This window comes from Dermacentor albipictus, chromosome 5 (assembly GCF_038994185.2).
Source record: "Dermacentor albipictus isolate Rhodes 1998 colony chromosome 5, USDA_Dalb.pri_finalv2, whole genome shotgun sequence".
Taxonomy (NCBI): Eukaryota; Metazoa; Arthropoda; class Arachnida; order Ixodida; family Ixodidae; genus Dermacentor; species Dermacentor albipictus.
The window spans coordinates 172974868-172986739 of record NC_091825.1 but is presented as its reverse complement, the minus strand read 5'-3'; the positions used below and the strand labels follow the sequence as shown (position 1 = coordinate 172986739).

The 11872-nt window shown below is 44.2% G+C and overlaps 1 protein-coding gene across 4 annotated transcripts in view; it reads right to left on the bottom strand.

The window, feature by feature from the left end:
• Positions 1-534: 534 nt before the first annotated feature.
• The window catches only part of Kat60 (Katanin 60), a 174777-nt gene continuing 163439 nt past the window's right edge, over positions 535-11872 (bottom strand). The window contains exon 11 of one of the 4 annotated variants that reach the window (XM_070539324.1): positions 535-1849. In XM_070539324.1, coding sequence (XP_070395425.1) covers positions 1783-1849 — 67 coding nt within the window. In that variant the 3' untranslated portion in view covers positions 535-1782. Of the gene's footprint in view, positions 1850-9083; positions 9377-9470; positions 9580-11872 lie in introns of those variants that run through there. The other 3 variants (XM_065450113.2, XM_065450111.2, XM_065450115.2) reach the window with 3 other exon arrangements.

Genomic DNA, 11872 nt, shown 5'->3' with positions numbered 1-11872 from the left:
CACGACGACGATCGTCTTCTAACTGCGCCATAGCAAACCGATTGTTGGATTCTACATAGCTTTTGAACAGGCGTTAAACCTAGAGAAACACGGGATTGCGACGCGACTAGCCGCGATGTATATAGCACTGTACGTACGTAAGTTTACAGCACCGACCTTTAATTCGGAGTGAATGATAGCGTCCTCGATCACCTTGCCTCGGGATTGCCCCGAAACAGCAGTTTTCTATTTTTGTGCTTTTCGTTATGGATCCTCCACAGTAACCACACGAGTGCCGAACTTGAGCTTATTGGTTTCACGTCTCTTGGCTGTTTCTAACAGAACAGTGTGATAAACGAACAAGGGCTTGGAGGCATCCAGTCACCTTGCTTGGCTCATGGTGTTGCTTCACGAGCACCGCGAGCCTCCAGACCAACTAGGAAGGGAGGTTTGTTGCAATTGCCACCAAACCAACAGTGCTCTCATTGACAACTTTTGGACAGTAGAATGCTTGCACCTAGCAAAATCTAAGAACGAAGCATTCAGGATGTACAAAGTGGGCCTTTTGAAGCAAACAGCATTGCTGAAGGGGCTTTGCCTGTCTGCCCTCTTTATGGATACACAAAGATGATACACAAAGATGATTTCCTCTTTGAGAGGGATTGTTTCAAATGTTATTACATGGCAACAGTACTGGGTGTTTAGTAGCAGAGAAGCTCGTCTTTGCCCACTGTCAATGATCTCTTCCTTCTCCAGTGCCCCTGTGAAGTGCCTACTTTTTGGACACAATGTGCTCTTCATGCATGCATGCATTTTTAGCTTGTAAAGATGTCTGTTACCCAATGCCTCAAGCTGGTCCTTGCTGATGTCACCCAAGAAGGCATTGGGGAGTATGACGATGCAGACTTACAAAACACTGGTGAGACCAGATTAATGGAGCTGCTGTTTTTTGTCCACTCCATCCTCGTTAATTACAATGAGCAGTTCTTTGTCCTAACAGAAGGCATATGTAGTTGGTTGTGCATAGCTTGCACACTAAGACTTGTTGGCATGTTATGACAGGCCTGCCTGAGAACCTTAGCACAGTGCCTATATGTAAAAACCTTCTGATGTGTTGACTTCCTTCTCTTTATCACACTTTGCCTGATGAACCCAGCAACAGGCTTCCCACTAGTTTTCCCAGTGTCGCCTTTACCAGGGTGCTGCTCATAGATATCTGTTTTCTTGACCTTGTACTGCTCTTCAACCATGGCCACACCTGCCGAACCTATTGCATGCGATCAAAAAAGTGCTATACATCATGTTGCTCCAAACTCGTGACATGTGCTACAAGGCCTTGAAGAACACCCTCATTAATTTCCACCCTCATCATACTGTATGAAGCTTTGCATGACAAGTGTGACAATTAACATCTGCTGGTTTTTCAGTGCTATTCCTGTCCAGCTTGCTGAAAGCTATCCCGAGTGTTTCAAAAGCAGGACTGTTGCCGGACAAGAAGTGCATAAAGCAAGGGTCACTATAACCGTATATGTCACACAGAATGAAGAAGGCCACTGAGTGTACAGGCGGTTTACTTCATATCCAACAAGCTTGGTTCTCTTCGCAAGTGAGTAAACTCAACTTGCCCCGAAGACACGGCCTGTGACAAACTATATGCCAGATGCTGTGTCCCCTACAAAGCTGAAGATGTGTACAAGATCCTGACACCCGCAGTGGCTTCTACACTGGGCAAACAGGCTACTATAAGAACGACCGCCTCTACTAATATGCTAATAACATGAAAACGGGCAGAAATTTGGCTATTCATTGGGCCCAACTGCAGGTCCAAGCCACTCTTCCACCAGATGTGTGTTGTTCACAGGAACTGGAGCTGTACAAATGCAGATAAAAACAATGATGTTTGAAAGAAGTAGAGTTGCACTATATTCTGCACCAGCAGTGCTACCTGCACCGCTGGTACCTTATTGCCCCAATTCATGGCTGCACTATTCTTGAATTATTAACTTATATTTATGGTGGCCATGTATTTCAAGTACATATCATCCACATTGTATGCAATATGGTTAAATGATGCCAACTATGATAGCCATTCCTAATCTGAAATGCAACAACAGAGCAAATATAGGCAACAAATTGTAATTCAAAAGGACAAAGACAACCAGTGCACAGGATAAGTGACAAACTTCGTCTTATTGAAAAAAAGAAATGTCGCGTGTCATGCCACCAGCAGTGGGTGACAAGGTTTCAAGCTTGGGTGACAGAGGCGAAACTTAGCAAAATGCTACAATCACACTCAAATGTAAAACGGCCTTGGTCAGAAAAAAACGACATCATATTGTACAGAATGAAAGGGCAAGACTCCATCCAAGAACTCTATGGCACCATATACTTGACATAGTATAAAAAAATTAACATGCCCTTCAAAAAAAAAAAAGCAAGAAACATCGAAAACAACGTGAAATGCAGTGTGCAGAGTCTGAAACCAAGAAAAAACAACCCAAAAAGGGTTTTGCCAAGTCTTCCAATTTTTTAAATTGTCAAACTGTCTCGTCACTTTTTAATGAACCTGTACAGCTGAAAAGGAAGGAAAGAAAGCCCAGTAGCAAGGCCACAGAAAATATCACCAAATTAATATACTTTGCTTACTAAGCATACCTCTGGTTTAGTTGTGGTCTAACTTTGCACAATAATTGCGTATAATCTTTTCTTGTTTAGAATGGTTTAGCAGATAGGGAAGAAATGATCTTGAGAGCACCAAGTGTATGCATAGTCTATGCATAAAAAGCCACTGCTTTCTTATTTTTTTTTTCTCTACTACTATTCACGAGTATTTAAGTGCCTTAATAGCACAGCTAACATCCTATGGGGCATAAAGAAAATTGCAGTTTCACTTATAACGCAAAACAATGATGCAGTAGCTGGTGAAATATGCACAGGAAGGTTGCTTCATGCGGTGTTTGTTGAACACTTGCCAATGGAAGTCTGTAATCTTCTTTAGAGAAGTAAAATAAGTACGAGTCATTTATTTGTGGGAGTTGAGTCTTTCCACTTCAACAATGGGAGGCACGACTTTTCTTCCTCCTCTTTCATATCAGGACTTGGCCACTGGTCTCCACCAAAACAACCCTTTAGCTTCTTAGTGCTGAATTTGTTTTGGTTTTCTCAAATCTATATTTGGGCTACCCATTGCTAGGTCTCGCGCTGTGCTTGAGGAAAACGAGACACCAACAGCCCCATCTAGTAAATCTGAGAAGCCAAGCACTAGAAGAATATTAATGAAGCAGATGCACCCAATCGCTGTCATTACATGTAAAAAGAAAAATTGACTTAGGACTGCCTTCACAAGTGGGAAGGTGATGTGTCAGAACTTGAAGGCGTGGACGCCAGCTCTATATACAGTACACAGACATTAAGCAGGTGTTAGCCAATCATGGCACCTGTTGGCTTGATTGCGCTCTCCAGAATCAGTATTCACCACGACTGTACCTTCAGCAGAGTGGCTGAAATATAGAATTGTGGAATGCCAATCTTTTGATTGTATGTTTGAATCCTCGCAGCGCAATGAGAACATTATTTGCAATATTCTAGCAAGAAATTTGGGAATTCCAGTGACAACACCAGTAGACATCAGAACCAGGGGAGTTAGCCCATAACAGCTATTGCTGTAAAAAAAGAAGACTGGCATAAGCACAAGAATTGAGATGGGCACACTACAGGCCTTTGTTCTGGTAGTGGTCCACTACTTTGGTGTAACAGTCATCGATCTCGAATGAGTTCAACAAGCAATAATTTAACCCAGAAAAAATATTACACTTAACAGCTGTATCTAGTTGTATCATTTTGCCTATGCAGCTTTATACAACCCTGTCCACACTTGCCACACGAGTGGCATCCTGAAAAAAAAAAAAAAAAAGAGCTTTTGATATTGCTTTGGAGAAAATTCATGTTTTGAAAATTCATCTGTTTCGGCCTAACAGTACATATATATACTGCACATACTTGCATTTGGCATAACTTATCACCAACTGTTAAGTCACCTTCTTACCTCATCAGTGAATCACTCCTGCAACCAAGTGTGCTGGTCCTGGTTTTACCTGTTCCACCTGTGCAGTAGGTAAAAGTCTTTGGCTCTTTACTGTAACTTGATATTTCAAACATTTGGTTGCATAAGAGACTTTGGCAGCACTGGCAACCCTAATGCCTGCGCAGGCTTCACGAAAGGCCACCAGTACCTCCTCGTTGCAGACTGTGCTCAACATTCTTGGTTCGACTGTGAATTAGAACCCATATATCTCTCCTCCAAAGCGGCTGGTATTGGCGATGCTTTGATGCAGAAAGAGGCTATTGTCGCACCTGTCAACCTTAGTCCATAAACCAGTCTGGCACAGGTGGAAATAGTCTTGTATTTCTCATATGGTGGTTCAGCCTCGCGATGCATATTCCTTCAGTCAATTTGGACACTATCAATGTGAGTGAAACTGATCAAAGGTTGGCTATGGTGTCAGGTTTCTTGCCTGGTTTCGGTAGTGGGATCATGACCCAAGTGTTTCCACTCTGTGGGGAATTGCAATATCCCAGATTTCATTGATTACATGCAATAGTGCTTGCTTCCTCGTTTCGGCAAGATTCCTCAACATCTGCAAAATCATTCCATATTTGCCACGTGCGCTTTAAGTGTTGACATGTTCGAGAGCAACAACAGGTTCTGCCATCATAAACAGGCTTTCCATTCCTTCCTTGGCAAGTGGTCATTAGGTGCATACAACTCTGATGACGGTCAGTCACTGAGAGGTGGTCGGGGAAATCATCTGCAGCTTGTTCCTCAAATTACTCAGATGTGCATTGAAGATCGAGCAGCGTGTTTTCAATAGTATTACAGTATGTGGTTCATTCTGTTATAGCCGACAATGTGTCACATCTTACCGAGACCTATACGTTTAAATGACGCACAGTGGTCCATCCACTGGTCCCTGGCAAGTTTCTTAGCATGACATGTTACCTGCTCAGTCTTGTGCAGAACGCTGATCAGGGTTTGTTGCGTGCAGCCACAATTTAATTATGCAGCTTAGCTTGCTCACCCCAAAGTTGCAGCAGGTGCTAGTCAGGGCTGGATGTTGCCCCAGTAAGCTCTAGTTTGCATGTCGCTTTTTGCAGTTTGTAAAGGATGCGTGTTGCTAGCGATTCTTCAACACCTTCACATTCTGCAGACTCAAGTGCATCACGGAAATGGTCCCAGCCTGAAACCCTGATTTTGTGAATGTGGCATATTTTCACCCCTACATCAAGTGTTATAACAGATAATGGTCGCTGCCTCTTGGGGCAGAGTCGCACTGACGCTCTGGATGAAGGCCCCAGTTGCCCAAGCTAGTTTTAATGGAGGGTGTGGCAGTTGGGATAGTTGGTGTCCTTTGTTAATTTGAGGTCTGTGGTGTCTGCTTTGTCAAGATGGCACCCTCTTGGCCTTGCGTATTTGCATCCCCAATGTGGGTGATGTGCATTGAGCTCACCTCTACTGAGTATTCTGTGCAGGGGAAAGCGAATTTGAAGACAAAGCCAAGTGAAGTCGCCTCGGCTGTGGTGCCTGGTCAGAGGTAGACCAATGCCAAAACGGCTTCCTTTCACTGCTTTAGCCTGCAGCACACCACCACAACTTTCTGATCAGACATATGTTTACTTAAGCTGTTCTTTCCTTCCCGTAATTCAATAATAGCCAATTTTAGGAGCTGCAAATCAAGCTGACTTCAGAATACTGCTGATATTTTAGCTACTTCTAGTAGCTTATTGCGTGGTTAATTTTCTAGTTGGGCATGACATGCTTCGTACTTAAAATGAACTGTTCTTCTTGGAGTAATATTAGGACAGGCAACTCTAACTGAGTGATCACTGCTTTTGTCTCAAAATGTGGCAATGAGCTAGGCAGATTCTCTCACGACAGCGTAGTGTTCAGGTTGTATGAGTATAAAAGAAACAAAATTGGAGTTGTGAAGTTCAAAGCCCTATTTTTACAGCCTCTCTTCACACTGCTGACATTAGAGAGCTTTAGAGTAGTGGATGCAAGCAGCATGCGTAAACAAGAACCCTGTTTCGCTGTTTCTGGGACCCATGTGGTTTGCATAACCAAGCACCACACGAGTCGCTGGCATCCTGTTATCCAACACTATTATTTTCATTGTAAAGCAACCAATATTGCAGGAAGTCTGATCAACCTGCACCAATACGCTATAAATTTTTAAGCACTTAAGGTGCGTTGGTTGAATGTTTAAAGCACTTCACCACACCATTGGCCACTAGACTTGTACTTTCCGGTATTACTTGCTAATCAACTCTTTAGGTGTTTACATTGTTTTTCTGTGCTGTAAGATTAGTTTGACAGTCCTAACAAAATTGTTGAAGTAACGGTCTGGGCTGTTGTATTGGCCATGTCATTCTAAAACTGTTGGGTCTGACACTGTCAAGGCATTTGGCAACTTTAATAAGCTTCACCTCACTACATATATGTATTGCCGTGGGACCATTCCGCATGTGAAAATAAAAATACCGGCAAATAGAGTGTTCAAGAGCACTTGAGATTATAGTAAAGCGGGCGGGGCAGTATGTTCAGGGTAACAGGGACATCAAAGCTGGAACTAAAGCTGCCATACATCCCGTCACCGCAATACACGGTTTGCTTCATTGCATTACACAAAAGTGTTGCGGTGAAGTTATTGCAGACGCACATATACACATTCATTCGTCCCAACTTTACACAGAACCTTGCGTGCCATTGCTATAACTAAGAGCGCGAAAAACGGGCAGAGATGCAGCTGAACATAACGCCACAGTATTAAGCTCCACCTCACCGTGTTTATTGCGTCCCTAGTACGAATAATATTAAACATTTACTCTGCATTTTAGTTCGTGGAATTCTGGCAGACCACGTGATGTCACTAAAGCTCCGTTAAGTTTACAACATTACGCGATAATTTTTGTAAAGCCCACAATAAATGTAAGTAACATGAAGTCACGGATGGTGCACCAGCGCTGAACATGTTTCAAAACATGCGCTTCTTGTTGGGCTAGTTGGTAGCTGTTCATTATAAAATATGAATGAATGAATAAAGCCTTTATTTTAAACAAGGGGACGGCTCGAGGCCGCTGATGGGGATTAGGAGGGAAAGGAATGTGGGTACCCAGGCTGTTGGCTGAAACACTTCTTCATCTCAGTCTGGGATCTTCCGCTTTATGCAGGCTCAGGTGCATGTTCAGTTCCGCCGCTTTCGCATGGGCTGATCGACCCCTTCTACATTACTCGAAACAGGCCACTTTGTCTGCCATATGTCGCAATGGCTTTCTGTGTTTCAGGGTTAGTTTGTATTGCAATTCCTAATGTTCTAATGTCTCCGTGTAGTAGATGCTGAATGTTGGATCTCCCTTGTGAAAAAGCTGCACAGCTCCAAATGAGGTGTTGCAAGTCTGCTCTGCATGACTCCTGGCAATGTGTACATCGGGTGTAAGTCTTCGCAATCGTAGCTTGTTTGGGTTGGTGCCATTTGTCAAGTATGTGTGGTGTGTATGCAGCGTTTGCCATAACCTTATTCAAGAAAACCTCTTCCGTGCGGGTAAGCCCGCCCTTGTCGTCAAACACATGTACTGGTGTAGCTTCTAATAATCTCCGTTTACTGTCTGCTTTTATTTTAGTACGAATGTAATGCATCAGTGCTCTGCTAGGAGAGCCTATCGAGCAAGTATGGCGGAGCGCATCAAAAAGAGTGCCAAACGCTTGCAAAAGCGGTCGCGGTTGGAAGGATTCTTTACGGGGCACCGTTGTACAAATTCTCTGAACGAGACCTCGGCGACATCGAAGAGTTACACAGGGCCACCCTCCGTACGATCACTGGGCTACCAAAGCACACGAGGAACGAGGACCTGCTCAAGCTCGTAGCGATTCCACCCATACAGGACATAATCAGTGAAGCACGAATTCGAATGCGATCCCGGTTGGAAAACACGACCCAAGGAAAACAGATCATGGCGTGAGATAAACAAGTCCATGCGAAGCCAGAGCCCGCGGAAGCGACCATAACGCCACCATGGGAAGCACCACTAGGCGTACGGAGGCAACAACGCCCTATCGCCAGACAAAACGCGGAAGCTAGAAAAATATTTGAAAAGAGATTGGGATTAAGCACGCCGCAGCACACCACTGACATATACACGGACGCTGCAATCACAAACGACGTAGCAAGCATGGCCTGGGTTAGCACATCTGCACCCCAACACAATGGCTATCACACATGTCAGCTTCCTGGGGGTGCAACCTTGCACGCTGAGCTCTTAGCTACATGGGGAGCGGTCAACACCATTCCCATTGACATGGGAGACATTGTAGAGCAGAGTGTGCGAAATAATTATAAAATATAAAGATGCCAAATAAACGGGCACACACAAGAGTACTGTCCCGTTCTCTTGTGTGTGCATTTATTTGGCGTCGTTATATTTTATAGAAAACATGCGCTGCCCCATTTCAAAGACGTGTGAACAGTTGTGAGCAACCACCTTAAGCATTATATTACTTACATAACGTAAGTAGTGGCGAAGAACACGTACAATGCTTACGACGCCCATCAAGTAAATATTAGGGTGCATGTGTGATCTGATGACGCTGCTGTACAGCGCCGGTTCGCAAATTGCATTGCCCAGGCGCTACGCCACTTCAATATTTCGATCGTCAGCACCACTGAATTCTTCAGAAATACGGGTCACACAGGGTTCACTGAGACTAAAAGCCGACATGCCACACCACTACTACTGCACGACAATTCGCCAACAAATACTGAACCCACTGCGGAGACATCACATGACCAGCGGTCGGCGTGGGCCAAAGATTCAACGAGCCACATATCAGACAAAATCTGGAGCCCCATTATGGCGTGCCTCATAATCAGGTTGTGGTTGTGGAGCATACAACCCCAGAATTTAAACTTTAACATACTTGTGACAGCCAAGTGAATATATGTCCATGGTATTGTGTTGTGCAAGTGATAAAAATTGTCTCCAAGTCCTCGTGAATGCAGCACTAAGTTGGTAAGGAGGCTTTAACAAAACTTTCCTTTTGTTACACATAATGCAGTTTTTAACATCTCTTTATTAAAAAGTAAGCTATTTTCAAGAAAAAGCCTACCTTTCAAAATTTTATGCGCAGGCAGCATTCTGACTAGCATTCAGCACAGCAGGCAGAGCTCTTATGCAACATTGCTGCCATATGGCAGACACAATGGGGGGCAATCCTTCTGAACTATTAAGAATTCGCCCCTGCTAGAATGCACTACCACTTACAACAGTGCTACAATATACTTCTTGATGTGCTGGCTAACAAGCGGTAGAAGCCGAAGTGCAGTCTTGCTTGTCACACAAGGTGCTGGAAGCACGTGGAATAATGCCACAATGTAAGTGAAAATTTGCCGAATAGCTTCTAAAAGAGTTCCCATTCACACAAACAAAACTTGGGATAATGCAGAATCTTGTTTCTATCTCCGACATACCCCCCTCCTCCTCCTCTGTCCCGCTTTGGCGTTTGAAAAATCTGGTCACATTATGCACAGATGCTCTGGTTGACAGCCCCTGTAATTGCAAAATGGCTAAATAGTCCCACATACTGGGAAGTTTCAGAACAATTGGTGATCTAACTTGGCACAGACACTGAGCATGTGACAGACTACTGCTTGTGAAAATAATAATGGGATTGCAGTTGCTTCCTCATGCATTATGAAACTATGCCTTACATGACAAATGTTCATTACATGAAGACGAAAGCAGTGAAGTTGGCATGTACATGCAGCATTTTACTCCCTCTCAATTACACAATCAGGCTACTCTTTGTGCACCAACTAATGTGCAAGCACTGCAAGTCAACATGATTCCACTCTACTGAATGCAACTTTGTGTGTGGCATAATATTATACTTTTTTGTATCCTGGATTACTATGGAAGAATGATGAGAAAACAGCTGCTTTTATGCGAAAACTTTAGATATTTCTTTTTGCCCCTGCAGGCTATTATAAAAAGAAGAGGCGCTTGAGGTAAAAATTCCTTGCACTAATATTTTTTTGTCTAGGAAAGTGTTCGACTATGCTTGCATAGGTTCTACTTCTCAGCATGCTCAACATCGTATAACCTCCCGAGACCTCCTGTGATGTGCGCCTGGAGTATAACATGCGTCAAGTGTATGGCACATCCATACAGTGAAATGGCTATCACATCACAGTAATGCCCAATCTTGGATATATGTATAATAATTGTAACAGCTTCTCTATCGGATTATTGATGGCAGCACTGCTCATGTGGCTCTCAGATAACTATTTTAAGGCACCAAATAACAAACAGCACACAAGTGGAGACAATGGGACAGAGCACCTCCTTGTTGTCTTCCCTTGTGTGCTGCGTGTTATGTGGCGTCTTAAAATAGTTATAACGAATAGATACCAACTTGCCCAACAAGAAGTTCCCTTGTGGCTCTCAGAATTATGTTACAATCCGAGTATACAGGACAAGCAGTTCTATTGAATGTTTTTTTTTATTTGAACATTCTTCATGCCCATCACGGCCCAAGCAGGAGTGGGCCATGCAAGCAAAGATAAATTTAGAGAACTCCTTACCCTGCATATTGGTTTTTGTGAGCTGGAAGTATTGGGCACATAGTGTTAAAGAAAGAAAAGACATGCAAGATAGATGACTATTGTTGCAAGACAACAGATTCCCCAGAAGGTTCAAACATTGATGCATTTGAGGGCAGATTTTTCATGGGCAACAGCTAAATGATAAAAGGCCAATGATGTATTATGATGGCTTCAAGACAGCTTGGCACCTGAGAGAAATGTAACACCTTTAAAGGGGCCCTGAACCACTTTTTATCGAAGTGGAGAAATGCATACTGTTAGGATCGGCTTGCAAGGGTACTGCTCTGCAAAGCTATTTCAGCCCGCTGCACATGCTCCGATCGACTGGGGTAGTGGAACCATTCGGAGAACAAGCAAGGACAGCGCTAACCAACCATGAACTTACTTCAGAGAACTGCGGACTACGTGGCAGCGTCAATCCACCAGGCGCCTCATTCGGAGAATCGCAAGAAGAGCTTCCCTGACAAAAGGGTGCTTTGCGGTACGGGGGCCCCAGGATACATCACAGTCTACTGACACACATGGTGACTGCAGGAGAAAGGCAACACTGGAATTTAGAGGCGCCGGCTGGGGTCGGGCGTGACGACCTGGCTATGGGGACGCAGGACCATGGGCACCACGACGGCCGCGTTGCGAAGGTCAGCTCCGAGTGCTGCGAAGGTCGTGTGCCCTCAGAGGGGGGCAGTGAAAGTGCGTATGTGTGTGTGTGAGCCCTCTCCCCTTCCCTCAAAAGGGGGCCGGCTGTGATGGTGTCGAAAGTTTTGCCTCACCTAGGGATATAGGGAACATGAAGTGCTTATAAGCGGCTGTTGTCGGCTGCTAGGTGTGCTCGTGCTCGTCTGTGCTTGTCAATGTGCTCGTGAATGTACTCGTGAGCTGTGGGCTCGTAAGCTGTGTGCTGTATGCTCGTCTTGCGTGCTCCTGTTGGGAGTCACGCTAGACTGTGTAAATGTATCCCATGTTTAAAATGTAAATACTGTAAATAAATCCTGCTCACCTAGTCCTGTCCCCCCAAGTTCCTCCGATCGTCCTACAAGCCCAACTCCAAATCTTACAATATGAAGTTAAGATAGGCAATTTCAAAAATACATTGCTGCAAAAAAGTATTTCAATGTGTCAGCAGAAGCAGAGATTTTCGCAATCAAACATGCCCTTCACGGTGCTTCTGCTCCTTCTTCAATGCCTTGCACCGCAAAGGCTATAGAGAAATAGGGCGTGCCCACAACGCTCTGCCTATT